At 44.3% G+C, this 23099-nt stretch overlaps 3 protein-coding genes across 4 annotated transcripts in view; 1 reads left to right on the forward strand and 2 right to left on the reverse strand.

Annotated features, from left to right (window-relative positions):
* The window catches only part of LOC108028650 (klarsicht protein), a 116009-nt gene that overhangs the window by 6567 nt on the left and 86343 nt on the right, over positions 1–23099 (forward strand). For both annotated transcript variants that reach the window (XM_017100578.3, XM_017100586.3), the window contains exon 2: positions 20745–20866. The gene's annotated coding sequence lies outside the window, so the exon portion shown is untranslated. The remainder of the gene's footprint in view (positions 1–20744; positions 20867–23099) is intronic.
* Positions 4799–5535, reverse strand: LOC108028670 (uncharacterized). Its single transcript, XM_017100606.3, has one exon. The coding sequence runs from the start codon at positions 5471–5473 to the stop codon at positions 4898–4900; it is 576 nt and encodes a 191-aa protein (XP_016956095.1). The 5' UTR covers positions 5474–5535; the 3' UTR covers positions 4799–4897.
* On the reverse strand, positions 5920–6616 carry LOC108028678 (eukaryotic translation initiation factor 5A-like). The gene has a single exon (XM_017100618.3). It carries the CDS (start codon positions 6494–6496, stop codon positions 6005–6007), a length of 492 nt encoding a protein of 163 aa, XP_016956107.1. The 5' UTR covers positions 6497–6616; the 3' UTR covers positions 5920–6004.

Consider the following 23099-nt stretch of genomic DNA (forward strand, 5'->3'; position numbering starts at 1 on the left):
CAACTCCGCCGTACGTCCATCTCCAGCTAATCGCATTAGTCGGCCCTGGTTACCGCTAACGGCTTTGGATTGTCGGATGCCAGGAGGGCGTTACGCTTCGTCGGGAGATAGTCATCGCATTGAGATCGCTAGGCTCATAAATTAAATTGGCGAGCGCTTTTCCAGGGGACCTGGGCTCGGGCTCAAGCCTTCCAAGGCATTTGTCATGTGTGTGCGAGTGTGTGAGTGGATTGGAATGGCCCCGCCCACACGCCCACACGCCCACCCAACCACACACACGATAAAGGTAACACGGTGTCCATCAATTCTTCACTTCACTTTCATTTGAATTTTCGCAGGAGACTTAATTTTCCGTGGGGCCCCGCAGTTGGTGGGTGTTTTTTGCAGCGAATTTATTTATACTTTTATTTTGGGGGCCTGTTAATGTGCCTGCCTCGCCATGTGAAAGTTGGCTGCATGCCGCAAATTGCGCAGACGTGCGAATGCTGGTCTACGAAGGGGTATCCGTCGAGCAGCCTTGGTCACCTGTCCCTCGGTTCCACATTCATATTTCACGGCGCTCGAGGAGCCCCCAAGGCAGGACAATGAGTCTCGGTCCATTCGCAGTCCATAAATCCAGCAAATGAGGCAGTGCATCTTGTTTCGGGGATGTGGTCTTGGTCTTGGTCAAGAGCCGCGACTTGGCTTCGGATAGTGCTAAGCCGAGATAATGGCCAGCTTTCAGTGCCTGTCTGGTTCGATTTGGTCGAAAAGTAAATTGAAAACTGCTGTCGGCTGCGGTGGAGGTGAGAAGGTAACTAGAAGACTGGTTGAGTGGGAGGGTAAAAAGGGCACTTAAACTCATTACGGAACGTAGAATAAACTGGTTCGATCGAACTCAGATCTCTTAATTTAATTCACTTTGCTGTTAGTGTAGATAGAGTGCTGAAATACTTAAAAAGTATTTTTTTCAGTTTTAATTTTCCCTTAGATGAACAGAAAACGTATATGAACTTTACAATTTCGTTAGTTAGCTAATAAACATATTATATATATGGAACGTTTCCAACCATTTAACTTCATCAACATGTTACTCCAGCTCCAGGCCGGCTTCCATAACTTTGCCAAGTTACCCAAGGCGAGCATAAATCTCCCCATGGGTCCCAGAGCCCAGCCCAACCCGAAACCGAAGCAGTAAACCCCCACTTAACCTCCATTTCCCATTCCCATTCCCATCCGCAGACCCCACAGAAACATGAGCATAAGTGGAGATTTTGCTAAACATTTGCAAAACTTATTAAGACTGACAAATGTTGACAATTGACGAATTGACGCGCGGGGCGGTCGGAGAGCTAGGGAAATCTGTCAGTGGTTCAACAAGCGGTTTTGGCCCGGTCTTGTCGCTTGTTGTTACCTCTTTTGCGGTTTCCCTCCCCGCCTGAAAATTGGTTTGGCTGCCATTTCGGTGACATTAATTTACAGTTTGCCAATTGTGATGGAAAAAAGAGAACGACGGCGAAACTCATTAGGAAACACTCTGCAGATAAGCAGGGAACCTACAAAAGAAACCACCACTCGAAAAGAACTTACGAGGCTGAGGGACAAACAACTTATTACCAATTTTTGGCAGTCTTGCCTGCTGGTCCACAAAAAATAAATGAGAAATTAAACTCGCATGTAATACGATCTGGGGACCTCGAGCCAGAGATCAATTGGCACAATCAGATGCGATCATAAGTTGGCAGGGAAATAATATTTTTATTGGTCCATGCAAGAAATGAAAGTTAAACGGAAGGGGAAGGCACTAAAGAGGATGTTAAAGATACTCTCTGGTTGTAAATCAAATGTTGTGGCACATTTTTGTAAAAATTATCTATTATTTAGTATTATTTTTCTTCAATAATGTGATGCAAAACAAAAGCCACTTATCTTACCAGTTTTATATTTTTGTAAGTACTTGTCTTACCCATTTTGTAAGGGTGTAAGACAGCAGTTGTGGAAGAAGGGCCAGAAGAATCCATCGATCCATTCATTCACTGGTGGCTCTTCCCGATCGGCAAAAGGGAAGAGAAGATAAGCCTTCTTCGCACGCACACTCGTACAAAGGCGACCATTATGCAAGATCCTCTGGTCAGTCTGCATTTCCCTACCCCCCGAACTTTTTCTGCACTTTCTGACCACTGGGGAAAATGAGGTGAATGCCTTCTTAGCAGGCGACAAGCAAAACAAAACCAACAAACTGAGGAACTGAGAAATCGAGAAGAGGAAGCAGACGTAAGCCAGGCGAAATCGATATTTTTCAGGGACGCCCCCGATCCCCTGGCTGAAAACCCCCACCCTGCCCAATTTTCCTGCATTTTATGCTCTTTCCTTCGTTTTCTTCTTTTCCCTGTGCACTTGGAAAAATGCTCCTAATTGCATTTGCAATCTTTGCAAATCTACATTCAGTGAAAAATTAGTGAGGAATTCTTAGAACTTATACTAAGTATTATAATTACATTATAATGAACTGCAGAAAAACATTTTTCCCTGTGTATTCCTTGTTGTTTTCAATGTGGTTTTAGCAATTTCGTGCTCATTCAAAGAGGGTGACGTTCAAAGGAGGTGGAGTGGGTGCTTGGGGGACGGGAACATTCCAGGGAATGACTAGTTTCAAACTGGGTGGTGACTCACCCACAGAACGAGCAGAACACACCAACTTGCAGTTCTCTTTGCACTCTGCGAAATGTATCTGTGTCTGTGGCCGAGTGTGTGGTGCCTTCTATTTCGTATCTTGTGGTTTCGGTGGTGCTGACACACGTGAAGCCACATCAATCCGTCAGCCGACTTTTGCACTTAAACGTGTCGCTTGGTTTGCCCCATTCGTTGGGTGTATTGGTAGATAATGTCAAAGAACGGGAAATTTAACAATGGTAGGGACAGTGCTTAGATGGTATTTATATGGGTTTAAGATTTATTAATATTCGAGTTGTTTAACGCAACTTTTCATGGTAGAGTAGTTATATTTTATGTGTCATTGATAAATACTAACAATAATTTCTAACCTGCCATTATGTTTGCCTATACTATAAATAGAGGTTATTCTCGCGTTAGAAACTATTTCAATAAATCGTACACCAGCACTTGAAAAAACCATTAAATATTTTACAGCACCATTTTCCCCCATTTGAAATTCCTCAGGAATTCCTAATCACCCAGCAAGCCCACTCAGAACCAACCCAAGTTTACTTTCACATTCGCAGTCGGTCCCCATCGTAATTTCTCGACGCGCGAGAACATAAACCTGCTCCAGAGTTATCGCCTCATCTCTAACTCGTTCCTGGACTCTTCCTCTTTCCAAAGCCATCAACGCGGAGTACTCTGAGCTTCCTCCCTGGAGGCGATACGATACTCAACTACCTGCACTTGTCACAGCATCCAGACGGTTCGGGATAATGACGATCACTTAGCACATGATCCATTCCACATAGTTAGCTTGGTTAGTGACTGAAAAGTCCGCAGTCATCGCGCGGCAACCGATGATTAGCAGCCGGGGCATAAATTCTAAGCTTTATCTCGCAGATTGCGTAACGGGTTTCCTCGAGGTTTTCCCAGCTTTTCCCTGTTGAGAGTGTGTGAGCCATAAATGGCGAACACTAATTGCTAGGCCCGCTCGTAAGATGTGGAAATGTGGCAAGAGCGCAGGGGCGGGAGCAGCATTATCGTTAAAGCAAATGTTCGATTTGTTTTTGTCTCCGGGCGCATGCAAATATATAGGTTATTCCGAAAAAAGGAGGGGAAAGCCATCGATCCATCGATCGATCGGTCGTCCATCGCAATCATCGGTCAGGCCCTTGCCTCGGGCCCAACACTTGTTTTAAGTCTTTTTCTTTTGGGAAAGCATCGATTGCATAAGTAGGACAGCAGGGCGGAGTCCTCGATTGGGGATTTTGGGTTACCAAACAGAAGGGAAAACGGAAAAAATGCCTGGGAAGGAGGTAATTTATGTGAAGAAGTTTTGGTTATTTTTTGTTGGTAACACATCGCTGACCCATTTTAAAATTGTGTGTGTGGGGTGGAAATAACAAATTCTCCGTTTAAAATGTCACAAAAATGTCACACGACTCTGTGGCGCCTTCTCATCGAGCCAAATGTGTGAACAAATGTGTCTAGTGCCACGCCCCGGGCCAACCACTATACAACCCGCCCCTTGATCTCGCCCAGAAAGTGCAATTAAATTCCCTAAAAGTTGGAAGTTGCCTCAAGTTGCAGTGGTTTCGCTTTTGGCCTCGTTTTTGGGTGTGTGGGGATTCCGGGAAGGGAGTTGAGTTGGTGCATTCCCAGAGGAATTCAGGTTTATTTATGGGATGTGTGGGTCTAACAGAGTTGTCAAGTGGTCGATTTTGGAAATGTTTGCGTCGGAAGAGTATATTTATGGGCGTTTACTATACTATATACTAAACCATTTTACTGATAAATGCATACATCTTTTATTTACAGGTAAGTTATAGATGAACACCGTTTGATGCATGGAAATGACGTAAGAAAATCACTTTGAACTTCCCTTACAAATCGACGAATTATCTATTTCCTAAACGACTCCCGTCGATTTCCCCAGCCGAAGAAATGATTTCCCCTTGCATTTTCCAAGTTTCGTAGATGGAAGCGCAGGCGGATTAAAGAGCGGCTAATTATGCGCACGTAGGCCGGATATGGACAAAGTAATCCGTATGCTAATCACATGCAGATGCGGTCAGCCCTGATCCATCTACGGGGTGTAGGAAGCATTGTCTAACTAAATTGCTTCGGGAGAAGAGGATGCATATCAAATTAAATCAGGTTTACTAAAGGTGCAAGCAGCTCTGTCGCACTTGAGTCAGTTATTTAATCGTCTGAAATAGGCAACCGCAATTAATTTGGGTAACGGAAGAAAGGGTTTCTATATCCGAATAAAAACCGATCTAGTCTTCTGTAACTTTTTGGAAGTCCTCCTAAGATGTGGGGGTATTCGATGGGGATCGGGCGGCAGGCGCAAACTCGCTCGATGGAGGGCCATCATGGCCAGATCCTTGTACGGTTGCTTTCGTTCCTTGCCCATTTTCGCCCACAAATCTCTGGCCACCCTCTGAAGCAGCACGAGGTCCTTGAATCTCAGCCTACGATTGCCAAGCTGTAGTTCTGGATGCAGGCAGTGTCTTCTCGTCTCCTGCGAGAGTAAAAGTTGGTAATACGCTTCGTACATCTCGCGCACGAAGTTCTGGAAGGCCGAGGTTTCGGCCTGCACGACAACCTGGCGATTCTTCTGGTGCTCCAACGTGCTGGGCGAGAAGACCACATGGCGACTTATGGAGGGCACAGGGTATCGGGCTCGTCGTGGAAATATCCTCTCGCTTCGCTGACTTAGATGGGTGAGGAAACTCAGTTGACTTGGGGGAACGCTGAGGTCCTGCATTCTTTTAGGTGGATCTGTGAGGGAGTCCACAACTCGCCACAGACTCCTCCATAAGAGTGGCATTTTCGGCTAGGGGGGCTGGATGAGGGGACCAGCATGGCCTGCTGCTCCATAGGTGCCCCCTTGTGTCTAAAATCATAAAACGAAATGTATAACATACAGTTTATATGTTTGTTATGCTCATATATCTTTGCCAGTCACAAAAAACACTTAATGAGGATAGATGAGCAATTCAAGTCCCATAGCCCGCAGAATGAGCATAGGATGTATCAAATGACAGCCGATTTATATCTACAAAGATTAATCACTTTGTGATTATCCAGCCATCCATGTGCTAAATGTAACAGCTGGCTTAAACATCGGACCAACATCAATTAAATCCACCAATTAAAAGTAATATAAACCAATTAAATAACTATAAATGTTAATTAAAACCTATTGAAGTCAGAAAAACGAATTGCGTAGTTCTCCAAAAGCACACTTGGAAATCCCAATCAAATCAACGAAAATTCGCAACCAGAGCTTTAATAACTTGTATCTAGTGTGGTCCACATTAGTGTATTTCGGACATAAAATCATTGTCATGGTCGCTCCTTAGAGCCCTCCCTTGTCCAGGCCCGCGTTGTTCTTCATCGCGATGACGCACTCCTCTCCGCAGGCCGCCAGCACCGTGAGGAGGAGATCCTTGCCATCGTCGAATTCTGAGCGCAGAGCTCCGCCCAGCTCCCCGTCCGGAAGCTTGAGATCCTCGCGTATCTCGCCATTGTCCCCCATCAGGGTGACGAAGCCGTCGTCGCTGATGTCGGTCAGCTGGTAGTCCTCGCGCTTCACGTGCGGCACGTCCATGTTGTGGGTCGAGGGGCAGATGTCCTCGTACTTCTTCTGGGTGAATATGTCCACTCCCACCAAGTGCACCTTGGCGTGCCCGTGCTTGCCCGTCTTCGAGGTGGACATGTCCACAATCTTGCAGGGACGTCCCTTCAGCATGACAAACCCATTCTTCCGTAAGGCCGAACACTGCATCGGAAAAGTCTTCGAGGCTTCCGAGTCTACGGTGTCGAACTGCGCGTCGTCATCGTCCGCCATGTTTTCTGTTGTATTTTTTGGCCAGATTATAGATTTTCCTTTTACTATCTTTTCAAAAATAAAGAAAATATCAAAAATTCGACGTTACCCTTCGATCGTTTGTTTGCAACTGAGCTCAATGCTCCAAACCCTAGCTCAGAATACGCTTTTAAATGACAGGAAAATCAGTGGTTTCTTTCAGTACATGTCGAATTGGCTTTTAGGATCCGGAGTCATGTAAAACATTCCAACAATCTTCTGGGATCGTTACCAATCGCTTTAGATCTTTACTGATCGTTATGTTGAGATTGTTGCAACATTCTTCTCGAGTCCCCCAACTGATCCCCATTTAGACAAGCTGATCTCGACAATTTATCAGACGGAAAATCCCTCCACTCTGTAATCCCCTGAATCAAATTAATTAGAGATCATTAAGGTTGTTTCGCTCCCTTTCCACGGGGCGTGTCAGGGTCAGTTATGAAATCGCCTCGAATCGTTTATCAAAGTCGGTGGGTCATATTCCAGCCGGGCTTGGGTGAGGTGTGGTCCGTGCACAGTTCGTTGACCCACTGAGCTAGGAGCTGGGGATGGGGATGGAGCCACGACACCAGACCAGGCCAGACAGTCTGAGGTGGGCCACCTGAACAAATTCAACGCTATTTGCGAATCGAACAGTTTTCCCGCTTTTCCTCGGCTGTCGCTTCCCATTTGCATTTTCATTAATTTCTTACTGGTTTGGTGTTTCGTTAGATACTCTCTTGCAGGGGTTGTTTGGAATTGTTATGGAAGTATAAGGGGAAAAGGGTTATACATACTAAAAAATAGTGTGTGATAGATAGATAGTGTGTGATCAAAAGTAGTTTTACACTAAAATAAAACAATCTTTAAGATCGTCAGTCGAGTTTTTAGTACTTAAATGTAAAAGGCTATCCCTGACTTCGGTGTTACATCCATTTGTTTCTAGTCTTTATTTTTTATACATTTTGTGGCGTCGCCTAGGCGGCGGAGGATTCTGCTTCTTGTGGCGAGATCAGCCTCCCCCGCACCCCTCTGCAATTTTTTATTTTAGCTGTCTGTGCGGATCATTTTGAAATGACAGCAGCTCGTTTTGCTTCCTTGTTTGCCAATTGCATTGGCAAATGACTTGAAAGCATTTGCATCGGAGGAGGTTTATTGGAGGAGAGGAGGATAGGCAGACACTCACTCACTCAATCATGCATTCATTCAGTCAGTCGTTCATTCAATCATTGCCCGCCCCCTGACTCCCCCTTTCCCCCTCCTGCCATTCAAATTTTGTAACAGTTTTGTCTGCCAATTTGACATTTCTGCCGGCTTTTCAAGCCCCCCCAAAAGTCCCCTAACCCCCTTTGGAAGGTGTGTTTTTGCCAGCTCGTTTTCCTGTGCGTGGTTTGGACCCCCCTTTTCCACGAATAACGCTGTCATGTCTTTGGGTTGAATGCAATAAATTTGCTAATACAATTTAATATGATTTTCGAGTGGAGTTTGTTTTGGGATTGAGAAGCGGGATCGAGGGCACTCCCTGAACTTAATTGGAACCCTGGGAACCCATTTGCGAACCGAGCATGATGTCAGAACTTTGAGTTGTCGTGTTCGATTCGAAAACCGAAAAAGAAAGAAAATAAAGCGGCAAATTGAAAATTGGACGAGTAAAAAGAAACATTTGTGATATGTTGACAGCGCACAATCCGCGTAAATAAAGCAAGGAGAAATAAACAAGAAAAAGCCCGCATATGAGGCGTGTTGAAGTTGGGAGTACAGTTCTTGAAACGTTGTGCATGTGGTCGGATAAGGAACGGGTGCGTTTATTTATAGGAATTGCTCAAAAGATTAATGGGGAATTTATCAAAGAACTGCAAAGAAACTGGCTTGAAGGGGTTCCGAAAGATGGTGACTAATGGACTCAGAAGCTTACTTTAATGTATAAACATTTATACATTTTTATATAGAAGTTTAACAACAAGGGTAGACATTTTTTTTATTTTGATAAAGATTTATCAAAAATATATACTTTTAATTGGAATTTTTCGATTTTCTACTACATGAGTGGGCGACCCTATTAAAAATAAGTCAAATGATTTCCCATATTAACAAACAATACCCCTAAAATGAATGCATATTTGTGCAATATTCCCCCGTTCCCATAACTCGTACCCAACAACCACACCCTTGCCGACCACTCCCCGCCCACTTTTCCAACTCCCCCTTTCCGGGCGCATAATGCGTGCTGTGTTGTTGGTAACATCCAAACAACACGAGGAAGAAACTGCAAACCAATTGGGACCACTCCCTCGCTTTTCCCGCCCCTTCAGCGCTTAGCCAACTGACATAATTCCCAAGGAAAATGTTAAATGCATTAAAAACAACGGATATGTCTCAATAAGGCGCAAACCAGTTTACACTAATAGCGAAAACCATATCCACATCCCGAGGAAAACTCAAGTTTAAGAAGCACCCGAACAAATTCATTGTAAAAACAAAACACGAGTTGTGGAAGCAAAAACATTTTTGCAAACAATGTACATTGGAAAAATAACAAGAAAATAGAAAAACCTCCACGCAATGCCGCTTTTCCTGCCTCCCATGGCCCCAAAAGCAAAAAGTTGGCCAGCGTAGAAAATTGTTTTTCATATAAATTAATTTCCTTTTTGTCGGCACAGCTATGGGAAAATCCAGGGATGCAAATCGGAGAGGTGGAGGTGGGCAAATTGAGTGAGCCTTTAACCTTAAGCTGCAGGGCTTTGCACTGTCCGTTTTTGGAAAATTCGTTTCTGATGGGGGAAAACCCACGCAGAGGTTTCAGCTTTAATGGAGACATCAAGCGGTGGCTTCCCTGTCTCGATTTTTTGTATAGCTGTTTTTTGTTTTTTTGTGGCGCCTCAATTGCTTTTAATGGTCACTTGTGGGGCTCCTCCACTCATAGACTTTTTATTTCGTTGAAAGACCCCTGTGCACTGCACTTTTCGTTTGCCAACTATCACAACTCTGTTAAATGTTTATTATGGTTTGGCTCTGTCCCTGTGTTTGCGAGACTTCTCATTGAGCACTGGCACGCACGCCCCCGCTTTTCCGCCTCATGCCTCCCACATTTCCCCCGTCTGTCCACCCCTTCTCGGCACGCAACTAAATGTTGCACTCCAATACTGCCCCTTGGTCGGCTGCCATTGAAGCGTTGAGTGGCATTCACAGCTCTGTCTGTATACTCGACTTGCATCTCCAATCTGTAGGGTTTCAGATCGTACTATTCGTTCATTTTAGGATGATAACTCTCTGTAGTAGTTTTTTAAATATAATATACTTTTTACTGTTTCTCAAAGCGAGAACATACTTTTTTTATTTCCCCACAAACCCCTGATTTCCCATATACTCTACCAGACTTCTCCGAAGTCGATCAACATTCGATATTCAATATGACATCCATGGGCTCCACTCAGGGTCGTTCCGCTTTGGCTGTCCAATGCTCTTGGCACGCAATTAGCATTAAAAATTGAAATATTTTCCTATGTTGTGAGGTCTTGCCCAACCCGGCTGGTTGTCATTTGAATATTTCATTACCAAAGCCAAGCTGCATAATATCGCAGTACTACGATTTTAATGGGTTTGGCTTTGAGCCAATCGAATCGTAAGGGAGATATTTTGCTGCTAGAGCTTTTTATCGAAAAATCACTGAGCGAAGACCCCTTGGTGGTAGCTACTTTAGGTATATTTAGATGGATTTATAGGGGATGATACATTTTTCGCCAGTTTTATGCTTGCGAAAGGCACATCATTTAGCTTTGTTAAAACCGCACTTTAGTTTTTTAAAATGCCGGCTAGTTTCGTTCCCAGAGAACTTTCGCGTTTCAAGTACTGGGGTATAATTCAATTTTATGGCACTCTGTGCACACCCAGAACGAAGTCAGCTTTCCTTCGCTGATGGCGACCTGCAACCTGTTCCCAAGTAAACCAAATCCATTCATCAACCCGACTCGGCTTCCTCCTCCCTCCCGTAACGCATTTATCTCGTACCTGTCTGCCCACCAGTGCAGTTCAGTCAGTCAGGCCAACACTCCCAAACACCACTAACCACTCCACCACACTTGACTTCACTTTGCGGCACGCACTTCGCGATGGGGAAGAGCAGCAAAACCAAAAAATAAGAGCCGTGCTGATAATAAAACCGACTTTCCAATTGACCCAGTTAACACCGCGCAGGCAGGCTTACTTAATCCGCTGCGAAATGGAGCGCAAAAGGGTTCAGCCTTATGAGTTGGGGCCCTTAGACACTGTAAATAATCTCTGCCGCAGAAGGTTGGTAGGAAATAAAGTCGGGACTGATAATTAATTAGGGAAACACGCGAGACAAATGAATTTTGATAAGTTTATCGCAGCCGCAGATCGCGAAGATGGAGCGAGAAAGATTCGTTGCATCATTAGCACTTCCAGCTTTGGGTTTTGAGGTGGTATTATTGTTGTTGGTAAGTGGAATCTCTCCCTGAATAATTTATGCGAGGTAACTGTGTAGGGGAGATAAAATAAATTAAAACAGTGCATAGAATTCGTGCATTTACAGTTATGAAAATAATCTTAAACATAAGTCTCAGCATAATAATATGCCGCCGAAATCAAGTCATTTCCTCCACACCAAACGAAGACATTAGGTTTTCGTATCACACCGCGCCTCAAATTGATTTTCCAAGTTAAGTAATTAAGGTTCTGCCGTGGTCGCACCTCCAACACCCCGCACATCGATCAAAAATCGAGTTCTAATTGAATGTTGGGGGTGTTCGCATTCTGCCACTCCCACTTTTCAAGCCCGCCGCTCTATTTGTGGAACCGTTAGGAAAACAGAGATGATAAGTGCATTCGCACTGCTCTCCAAGTGCTCATAATAACGGCGAGGAAAACATAAAAGGAAAATCGTATCCATGACTGCATTTATGCGCCCAAAACAGCTGACTAATGGTGCAGAGAAAAATGGGGGAGAGCACTCCTCCCCCCACATCAAAGCGTGTAATTAGTTTTGAATAGATAGCCTCAGGCAAGAAGAGTCTGGCCGAAGCGCTGGGGAATAACAAAGACAGGTTCTAAACTCGTCTTTCCACAACCCATTTGCCATGGCAATAAATGGCGAGAATTCGTGGTGTTTATCGTCGAAATGGGGAAGGGATATCATTCATGTTTTATTCAAGCCGCTCCGAACAAGTGCATGCAAAGCCAAAATCAATAAAAATTAGTCGACACTCACTGACAATGCACTTTGTATTTTCCAAGGAGGCGGGAGGCAAAACTTTTGCCAGCTGTCAGTTCATGACATTGATATAAAAGGTAGAAGGGGCAGGACCAATGACTTTGACTTTGCTTTGTGCATTTTCCAGGAAGGAATGCACACTCACATTTGAGTAGGCGTCACATGAAACCACTCAAGTTTTCCCACATTCAGGCAAACTTGGTGGGTATCCTGTTTGCACATCCAAGCATAATCGAGTAAACTTTGGGCGCACTTGCTTGCTCGCAGGATTCATTTAAGATTCATATACATTTAAAAGGGAAGGCTCAGTAAATATGAACATTAATTTATTATGAAACTCAAATTATTAATGCAGTTGGATTGACTTTCTAACCAATTGCCCCTCGAAGTTCGTGTTACTGATCGATTGCCTATCGCTCGGATCATCTACAGCCATGTTAGTCATTTGTCAGTAGTTTCTGAGGGTCTGTGGCACCGTAGCAATCAGCCAAATTAATTAAAATTGCCTTACAGAAGCTGTAGCAGCATCAGCAATCACAGCTGGCAGCCAACCAGCAACTGCAGCAGTGGCCGCATCACGTCATGTCGCTTAAAAACGTCATTAACATTAACATTAACCTAACCTCCTCAAACAACGGCGGACTTTTCACCTTGGAGCTTGGGCCTCGGAGACGGAGACTGCAATTTTCCAAACGAGACAGAAATCAACTCATTAAAGCCGCCCGTCCGCAGAGAGAGTCCAATGAAATGGAAATGAAAATGAAAACGCCAGACTGGCGGAAAAGAGCAGGTGGGAGTTGGACTTGGTGTTCGGTATTCGGGGAACCGGCGGAGTTGAGGGGGAAAGTGGGGCCAAAAAATCAATGCGGGTGTCTGCTCTGTCTCTCTCCTCTGAGCCAACAACATTCACTTGTCGCCGGCGTGGAAACAGAAGCAACATGCAATGTTGCAAAGCCGCAACTGCATCAGGGGAGGATGCAGTGGGCGGTCCGGCGATGGCTACTGTCACTGGTCAGCAGTCAGCGGTCGTCTCCTTGTCCGCCTTGGCCAAACAAATGTGAAATTTGCCTTTTTCTGGCCAGTGAAATGAAATTTATATCATGTAATTTCGCAGTCAAAAGCACACCCACGCGAAAGAGTGTTTGGCGCCTATTAAATATGCCTCACCATACACTAGTCAAACGATTTAAAAAGTGTGACCCTACCAGGCACAAAAAGTGTGACCTAAACTCAATAAAAAGCTAGCTTATTCTTTACAGGGGTTTAGAGGTTTAAACTATTATTATTTTACCCATCCTTCCAAGAAAAACTTAATTAAACTATAAGTAAGGAAACAGATTTAGGCCAATGGAAAAGTGAGAAAGCCAAGAGAAAACCTCGGACTTCAAGTTCTTCCTTTCTTGCATACGCACAATTTGCCTTACTTTTCCAGCCAATTTTTGTCGCATTTTTCTTTCCTTGCAACTCCATCTTCTTGGTGATTCTCTAATTTTCACCTGCTGCTGTCTTCTCATCTCCTCTTCTGGGGCCACAAATTTCACCCATCAGCCCAAAAAGACTTGACAAATTAATAAAACAACTTGTCAAGTGGCTTTCCGCACAAAAACGGAACCTGCGGCTGCTCACTCAGTTTTTGGTGGTGCAGGTTGGTGGTGGTTTTCTTTTTTCTAACTTGGCCCGGTGGTTTTTGGTCGGTGGTGATCTTTCGCAAATTGCATTCTTAATGAAGACTGTCGAGCCGCGGGGCAAAAAGCAAGATGCAAATGACTTGGGCAGTGCCAATTGCAGCGGCGGATTCGAGGGAAGGCCTTTGGAGAGTTGTTTGTTCAGAGCCATGTCAAATTTCTCAAGCGATTTTGTTGATTTATTGGGGAGGAAAATATGGCACGCAATGCAGCTAAATTTAGCTGAAAAATATTAATGCCTTTATTTTTGACTAACTCACAGGGTACATTTTAAGAGGTCATAAAAGCGTAGAAAACCACACGGCTCAGAAACATTTCCCAAGCTACTGTTGGTGGTTAAGCCTGACCTCAAACTCTAAGGTTAACAGAGTTTATAAATAAAAGAGTACCACTCTGGAATGCTCTCAATTAAATTGTTATAAAATTTACGATCCAGATCCAATTTTCCATGACCATTTCCAGACGCTTTCCATCGCTTCTTCCAGTTTATTTTCACTTTGCTCAAGTGTCATTAAATGCAATTTGGAATACTTTCAATCGAATGCCGCCCTCGCATGCCAAACGGTTTGTTGTTTAATTTCGCTGCGGTTGTCTGATTTATGACTATTTAATTACCGCTGCGGCAAAAAGATACAAACCAAAAATGCAAAATTAACAATGTAAATTGCACGAAGAGTGAAAAAGTAGTGAGACAGACTGTCTGGGGCGCCACCTGGCGGCAGGTCGTTGAACGTTCGCTCGCCCATTGGAAAAACGCCAATAAAGGGGTTTAATTTTTTCCGTAATTATAAAATGTCTCTGCGCGACGATGTGCCGTTTTTGCTTGTTTGTTTGGGTATTAGAAATGTGTTAAATATTCGCCTACAGCGTTTATGGGCGGGGACACGCCCCGACAGCGGGCCAGCACAAGTGCTGCTAATTAAAATTCAACGTCTGCCCACAACCACCACCTTTAACCGGCTAATTTTCGGGGGTAACAAACAAACAAACATCGGTCGCAGCGAAAAATAACAACAGTAACAAGCCGCACAACAAACGTCGTTGCCGCCGGCTGCTTTTTCGTGTTTTCGTTTTTAAGCTTGGCTTAAACACGCGATGGCCGCGAATTTCGGCAGAATAAAATATTTGGGGAGGCGAAGATACCCTTTAGACCCCCTTTTTAATTGATGAACTCAAAATTTTACACATATATGGCAAAAAGAAATAGCAAATCATAATCTATGTATAATCTTCGATAATATCCTAACTGGTACACTTTATTCCAAATATAAGACAACCTTACAACTACTCGCCTTTATTTATTACCAACCTCGTAGTTAAACCCAAACACCCTCTCTATTATAGTGAAAAGTTCATATAGTTTGCATGTCAGAGATCCATAAAGAGGAGAGTTCACAGACGGAACTCTAACTCTGAAAAGTGGGGTCTTGGCTCAGCATTGACATTCAGGAAGGACGTACGCACGTGGGTGCCTGGGGAGTAGTTCCTTGAATGGCAGAGTATGTATTTGTTCAGCCGTTAGTTTCCTGCAGGGGATGGTGTATGCCTGGGTATTAGCCTGACCCAAATATCGCTCGTTTAAAGCGATTTCACCCGACTAATCACGTGAACTCCATCTCAAGTTCAGGCTGCGACTCAAAAGGTAACCTTAACCCCCATGATTAGCCGTTGAGAGTTACACTTTCGGCCAATGGTTTCACCCAATGTGAAAGTGCCGAGGCGATACGAAAAAGGCACACACAATGCGAACTCTTATTTCGAGTATCCAGTATCTGCTAGATGCATTTATGAAATGCGCTTTTCGGTGTTTTTTCATGTTTTCTTCGTTAAATATATTTCGGCGGGCACGTCCACAAAGAGAGGTTCGAGTGGCGTTTGCTTTTCCCAGCCTTGAGATCAGACAATGAGATCTACCGGGGAGAGCAGTCGGGGAGGTTGGTAAGCACCTGAGGCAGCGACGTCGGCGGCCGTTGCATGTCATTTTCTGACGCTATCTCAATAATTCATACGCAATTGTATTGAACAATAAATTAATCACACGAACAAGCCGAAACAAACCATGCCAAACAAAACCAGCCACACACATGACTCTCTGGACTGCAAGCTCCCGAGTCTTGAATCCCGACTCCGAGACAAACATCATAAACCATGAGCTAAGTGACTTCGCCTCGAGATGCGCTCGTGTCACGCGGGAAAAGTAGTATAGATCAAATAATAATGTGTATTACAAATAATATAGCCATCTTTATAAGACTAAAACGAGTGAGGTATAAGAGCACCGCTGGATAAAAAGGTTACACTTTCGCATTATTTTATTTAATATTTAATTGGTTAACAATTTCTTAAAGTAACACGAAAACAAACAAACTCACGGTACCATCTCGCGGCCGAAAACGGTTGCACAGATGCACATTTGGAAAAATGCATAAATATGTATACCAACCACGATCCGCCAGAAATGTCGGTGGAAATTAAAAGAGCAATTTTCCAATCGAACAAAGACGAGAAAACTGGGAAGGCGAGGAGGAGCTGGCCACCAAAGGAAGCAGAGATCAAACAAAGATCGAACGTGTTTTGGGTGCAAAAGTCAATTAATCATTAGAGAAAAACAAAGCGAACAACAAAAGCCGATTTCATGTTGCATGTCTCTCGGTTTTTGATGAGGCACAGGAAGTCGAATGTTTGTTTTCGGTTTAGCAAACCCAAATCCACATCCAAAGTAAAAGTCCCGAGCTGTGACAATGGCGAAGTTGCATTTTGTGCAATTAACGAACATTTTCCAGATGCCGGGGCCACGCTTCGGCAAGGCTTTTCCGAGCTCCAACTGCGACTCCTGTGATCCTCGTCAGAAATTCCAACAAGTATCCCAATTTCGATTCGCGCTCTGCGGACCGCGAGGCTCAGGGCGAACTCGTTTTTGCTTGCAGTGCTGTGATGCCTTTTTAATTGCTCTGTGTAAAGTCACTTTGTTTCTTTTTCCCCGCCTTTATGAGCCACAATAACTGGGGTGCCCCCGCCCATTGAGTCATACGTACAGATATGAGCTGGTTCAGTCACTCAGTAAGTCTGTCAAACGAGCGCCCGTTCATATCAGCTTGTTTTTCACTTGCGAGGACTTTACATAACCGAAGTTGGGCGACCCAAAACTAAGGGAAAAACTTGATATTGAGCAATTTAGGTTGGCCAATTAAAAGCAAATTGGGGGCAAGAGATCGGTAAAGCTACCAGGTTTGGTCTTATATGCAGGGCTCAGATCCCAAGAGTCCGGCGATTGATTTCTAGTAGCTGTCTTGAGTAAACAAAAGGCATTTGCATGCCATGTAATTAATCTGTCAAGAGGGGTAGCAACAGATCACTAAAAGCTTTAAAGGTTAATGGGTAGGTGAGTTATTTGGGGGCATAGGAACCAAGCAGATATTTCTCGAGATTATCTTCGACTCAAGATCAACTGTCACTCAATTGTCTCTGATGTATCGCAGACATCTTAGCCCAGTTGATCTTATCTGCTGAAGAGAGATCACCTCAACTTGTCGTCAGCTCATCGCGATGGTATCGGCAAGCTGAAGATCACTCTGGTTTCATTAACCCCGAATCAATGGCGACCACCTGAAGATCACCCAGCCGCTGTGAACCTTTCACACTTCCAATCGAAATGGAAATGGAAAACGAAAGTGAGCCGAGGCAGCCGAAAGCCAGCCAAGGTAGATACAAATCGAGACTCTAATTGTTGGATTGTCTTCCTCGGTTTATGGCTTGTCACAGCTTGACGCGGCTTTAATTGAGTTGCGGATAAAATAGAGCTGTAAACATATCAATTACCCAGCCGACCTGCCGGAGCTCGGGCATTCGTTTTGGCCCAATTATCGCCGGGCGACAGACACCGCTCCATATGTACATGTGTCTCTTACGCACGGCAGATATTACCCATTACCCACTCGCAGCACTCTCAATTATTTCGCCCGCCTGCTCTCGTTTCATCTGCGAATGCAATTGCCATTGCAACTGCAACTGCAACTGCAATGGCAAAAGTTAGTTGCGAGATTTATCGCCAGGCGGCTCGCGCCTGCGCCATCTCTTCCCCCGATTCTCACTTTTTCTTTCTTCTCGGGCCCCAACTTGCAGCAGCAAGGCATTTTATCAAAATCGAATCTGTGGCATTTCATTCGAGTCTTGGTGCCTCGCATACTGAAAGCCGACTGCCGACTGCCAGCCCACACATCCCCAACAAGTTGACGACAATTTTCCCGTGCTCTTCCGATGGGTACTGCGATTTTTGAAAGCGATTGTATCAAATTTTTACGAGGAACTGGAGTTATTGTTTTGGATTTTTTGTAATATTAGGGTCCAGTTTTGTAACCTCCTTAACAAAAACATAAATTATTGGCCAGGAAAATTCGGTTTCTCAATGTGATGTCAAGTTTAAGACCGACAAATCTTTACAGGGTATGTTATAAGGCTATCAGAAGGACCATTGACATAGACTCTTATCAGACGATTTTGTCGAAAAAGTTAACCCCTGGTTAAGAGTTGTCAGTAAGATAAACGGAAAACTTAAGGAAACCATAAGTATGTGATATTCGAATCCCTCTTTACGAAAACGTTTCGGAATGTGTAGACACACAAACAGGGCCCATTTACTTTATCATTTATTGATGTTGAGCAGAGTATTCGAAATGGTGTCTTAGTCTGGGCTGGCATTTGATTTTGTTCCAGTGTGTTTGGCTGCTTTCGTCGTGTGTTTCCACTTTCCAGTCGCAGTAGCAAAGTTTGTCATTGTTTTGCGGCCATTGAGAAGAGGCCGTCGCAGCTGGAAGTCGCGTCATAGTTAAGGAAAAGCATTTTATCTATGAGTTGTCAATGCGCATTGTTTTTACTGCCTCGTCTTGGATGCATTCGCTGGATTTTGCCGCTGCCTCCGCCGGCTCCGAAAGTGAATCTCAAATATTTCTTGATGGCAATCTCGGCTGCAAAAGCGCCAAGGATGGAGCCTCGTTTGGTGGACGTGGACGTGGATGTGGATGGTGGCACCCATGTTCGATGCACGTCAACAGAATTCGCGAACAAGGTCATGGGAGCTGGAGGAGGGGCCTCGGGGAGGGGTCCCTCTCCATAACACATATCGCCGGCATCTCGCGGCTCATTTGGAGGAGATTTTCCGTGGCCGACGGTTTGTTTTGCCAACGCATTTCACTTTCTATTGCACTTCGAATGCATTTCCCCCCACTACTGCTTCTCTTTCGCTTTCGTTTGAGATTCGTTAATGAACTCAAGTGGGTTTCGGCTTAAATCCCTTTAAATTTGGTTCTTTTTCTCACGAAACACTCGAATTGATGTCTCCTCTTGCGCCGAGGGTTCTGAGAAAGCTCTTGATTTCAGTCTCTGTTTTCGTTTTCCTCCCGCCTTTGTTTTTGTTAAGGCAGCCGAAAACCCAAAATGTTGCATTCACTTCTCAGCTGACAGAATTTCTGTTTGTTCCGCATCTGCATTTTGCACTTTTGGATTGAATTTCGGTTTGGCGTCAAAAAAGGAGAAGAAAAGCGGACGACACAAAGGAGTTATGAGAGCGTTGGATAAGAGGAGAATGTGTTAGATACTCGGTGCTTTGAACAAAAGGGTTCTAGAGTTACTAGCAGGAATTTGTATAAAAGTGAAGAACTGAATGAGTGGATTAAGGGAGTACAGTTGCTAATAAATGATAGTACATTGGTAAACCGCTTTATGTTTTCAGTGAGAGTTTGTAACAAAGATGAGCTGACTGATGGCTATTGTTCTAGCTTTTTATTGGGCAGTAAAATTTGAAGTACTGAGCCTTGCCATGCCAAGGAAAATTTCCCACTCCGCCAGAAGAGCATATTGAATTTCTACCTCGGCTGGAGGAACCCCATCTCTCCCAAGACCCCTCGAAGACCTCCTAACTCAGAGACCGACTGGGAAAGGGATCCAATTATCGCCTGGAGACGTTGTCGTCGTCATTTCTGCCTTGGCTGCCGCTGTCGACCACTGACGATCGGCGTTTGTGCCCGTTTCCGACTTTAACAACTTGACCACAGAGGTGCACCCTGCTGCCCCCTTTCGCTGCCCTGTTTCTGGGTTTTGTTGTTTTGTTTGCCCAGTAAAACGCCGCTCATTTGTTGTTGATTTTTTGGTTGTATTTTACCTTTTTTAGTTCGTGCAATTTCGCTGAGTTTGCAGTTATTTTGCTGCTGCCGTTGTTGCTTTTTACAAATTGCCTGTAAATGATATTTTCACAACTCGCATCGATTGACGCCCCCCCCCTGCGCCACCCATGGAAATTGGGAGAGTTCGCCGAGGTTAATGCGACCAATAAATTGTTGTTGCCGATTTTGTGGTGGATGTTCGATGCTTTATGAGCCATATTTTGCCTCTCTGTTCCACTGCTGAGATACCATTTTTTGGGTCGGGAATGCCGTTTGGGCCGTTGTCTTTGGGAAGTTGAGCCTAACGGCAAATGACGGGAAATATTGAAATTTTGCAGCGTAAAATTGTTTTCAATTTAATCGACATTGTTCAATTTTTCATGCCCAGGCTCGTTGGGGCTTTGCGTTTGCCTCTCGTTTTCCGTTTGTGCAATTTGAGTGCAAATGTAATTAATGATAATGAATTGTTATGCGAGACGCCCTCGGTCAAACTGCAGGAAAATAAAAGTACGAAAAAAATGTCGTGCATCGGTCGGAGTTTGTGGGAGTTTTGCTGGCAAGTATTTGACTCTTTCTCGGGGGTTTTCGGTGCAACTGATTTATCACTGGAGACAGCTACGAGGTTGCGGCGGTGTTTGGCGAAAGGTTGCCATAAAATGTTGGGAAAACAGGGGGGAATCGCCAGAAACCGAAGAGAAAACACCCTTCCATGGCACATCCCAAGAGATACCATTATAAAGCTTACCTAAGATCTCTTGTAAAGTGTTGTATGAGGTTAAATAACAACTTGAAAAACACTCAAAATTCTTCCCATTACTGTCAATTTCAGCCCATAAATCACGAGCATGCATAAAACGCTTTGAAGTTGGAAATCAATTTCGGGCTTACCACCGAAGTTATGGTGCCCCCTGCTAGGGCATCGAAAATGTGGCTAAGCAAATGTTGGCCGGTAAAAGTTGATGGTTTATGCCTCAGTTTCTGCGTCTGGCTTTCCATTATGCAATGCTTTCTGCCAAGTGCTAATATCAAAAACATTGGTAAACAATTTTCCCATTTTCCTCGGCTAGCTGCTAGTGCTGCTGTTGTCATTAGTCAGACTTCGTTTCCGCAGCATTCGAAACATTTTCACATCATTTTGCCTATTTGTCTTAACACGCATTTTATTTATCTCGTTTCAGCCGAAAGTGAATTGCTTTGAATGGCATCGAGTGGATTGGATGGACGTGGATGTGCTTCGCCGCAGAGTCACTGAATGAATTTCGACTTTCGCACAATTTGCACGCTTTTCACACTCGATTATGTGAGTAATTGTCGGTTAATTAACTTGGGAAGCTCTTGACTGTTCCCTCCATGCCTCTAGTCTGTGCTTTGAGTTGCTTAATGGGTTAATTAAGAGAGTTCATCTCGTGGCATCGCTTGAATTGGAGCCTGCGCTCGGCTCGAGCTTTAAAAGGGGAAATCGTACCACTTCAGAAGTGGGTCAATGCCAAGTTCAGGGAAAAAGTTTTAGAGAACATAGTAACTTGTTTTATTTAAATTAGTAAACCAAGTCCCCAGGCAGGTGCCCCAGCCAATTAGTATTTCTGAACCCCTAAGTGTTGGTCCAAATTTATGGCTTCTGTTTTCCTGCACCACTTAAGCCACTAATTTGCTGGCTATCGGTGGGTGTGACTGTGGGTTATTTACTGCCTCGCCACCTGTCGGCCGGCGAAAGAGTTACCGCCCGCTCATTCGGTGGGTCAGTAGTCATAACAAACGACTTCCCTACGGAGGGGCGTGGTCAGATCGGGACTAGTTTTTCCTAAAATGTTTTTTGTGCCTTGATAGCTTTTCTGTGTGCCATGTGTAATGCGGTGGGGACCCAAAAACGATCGCAGAACATGAGGAAAACGTGTTCGAACCGCAAAAACAGACAAAACACGAAACATTTATCATGTGCTCAGGAATGCAGACAAAATGTGGGGATTAGCAGGGGAAAAAGGGGAAAGGGGAAAAGCGGGCTGGGGCGTTGAGAAAAGGAGTGGAAACGGCAGGGGGAGTGAGGATTGGAGTCAAAAATGTTTATTGGATGTAGACAAATTTTGTTAGCGACAACTTGAAAGGCGACAAGTAAGATACAGTCCAACCTCCATCTTGCATCTTAAAAATTTGAGCTGAAAGAAAAATGAGTTAAAAATGTTCTATGCTAAGAAGAAAGGTCCGCAGTTATCCCGAAGATGGGCTTGAGATAAATAAAAATAGTGATACGAAAAAGATAAAACTTTCAGTTATCAATTTTGATATTTCAGCATAGGTAGAAATGTCGTATTAATTCATATTACAACTATATATTAACCAATGTTCAGTTTGGGTTAAAATCGTTCAAGTGTAAAAAGCGCTGGTTGTTGAGAAGAGAGGGTGGTTGGGTGTTTTTGGCTTCGTGTTTGGGAGGTGGCGATGCAATGTTTGCATGTTCCCCAAATTTGTCCCCACTTTTGGAGATACGATAACTTTCGTTTTTCCCCTCGGTTTGCTTTTTCAATGGTGAACCACTTCTCTAATTGCTCTTGCACCGAAAATCACCAGAAATATAAGCAAGGAATCGAGAGTTTCCTTTTGTCTTGGCTCGGGTCTGCTGGTCCTCCGTCCGCCGTCCGTATTCCGTGGCCATGTTCCATGTCGCCATATGTAGCACTATGCTTGCAAGTGTTTTTCTTTTTATTCGTATTTATTTACCCCCTCCAGTTCGTTGTTTTGGAGGAGGACTTTTGACTTTTGCCGCTTACAAGCAAGGAACTCGAGATTTTTATTGACATCCAAACCAATGTTTCTCAAGGGATTGGATAAAAATAAAAGAATGTGAAGAATTCTGAATTTAAGAGAGTGATTGTACCCAAACTTCCTATGCATTTAAGCCATTCACAACGAAGGGAGACCCTTTTAGCCCAGATCAGTAGACCAGATTATCTTTTTTATAGCTGCAAAATCGCAGTTATCTGGCCCACCATCGCCATGCCTCATGTACCGACCGATAAAAGTTTGTCAAAGCAAGACACGACCGCAACAAATTAAACAATTCATTGTCTCGGGTGCCCACAAAAAGTGCTCTGTGGGCAGACCTCCTTAATTTAAACTAGGTTGCGCTGGACCACATATTGAGATTGTTTTCTGTGTTTTGCGGTTGCATTGTGGTTGTGCCGATACCCGTAGCAACACCTTTGCCACGAAGTTGGTTACAAGTCAATATGGTTATTGTTATTGTCGCCAGATCGCCAGCGATTCGGCCACTTGGCCAGCATTCACGTGTGCCAAAAGTGACGTCGTCCCACCTCCACCTCTCCTCTCATCTCCCAAGTGTCCCTGCAGTTAACGATTCATTAGGTGTTGCTGCTGCAACAGCAGCTGTTGGTGTTGCTGTTGTTGCTGCTGTTGAAGTTGTGTTGCTGCTGCAACTGTCTTTAGCCATTGTCAATTTATGGCATGCTGCCTGCCTTTGGGGTCTCCTCCAATCATGGCTCTTAGCCTGGTCAACTCGGCTTGAATGGCCAAATTGG

Source organism: Drosophila biarmipes, chromosome 3L, assembly GCF_025231255.1.
Source record: "Drosophila biarmipes strain raj3 chromosome 3L, RU_DBia_V1.1, whole genome shotgun sequence".
In the NCBI taxonomy this organism is placed as follows: Eukaryota; Metazoa; Arthropoda; class Insecta; order Diptera; family Drosophilidae; genus Drosophila; species Drosophila biarmipes.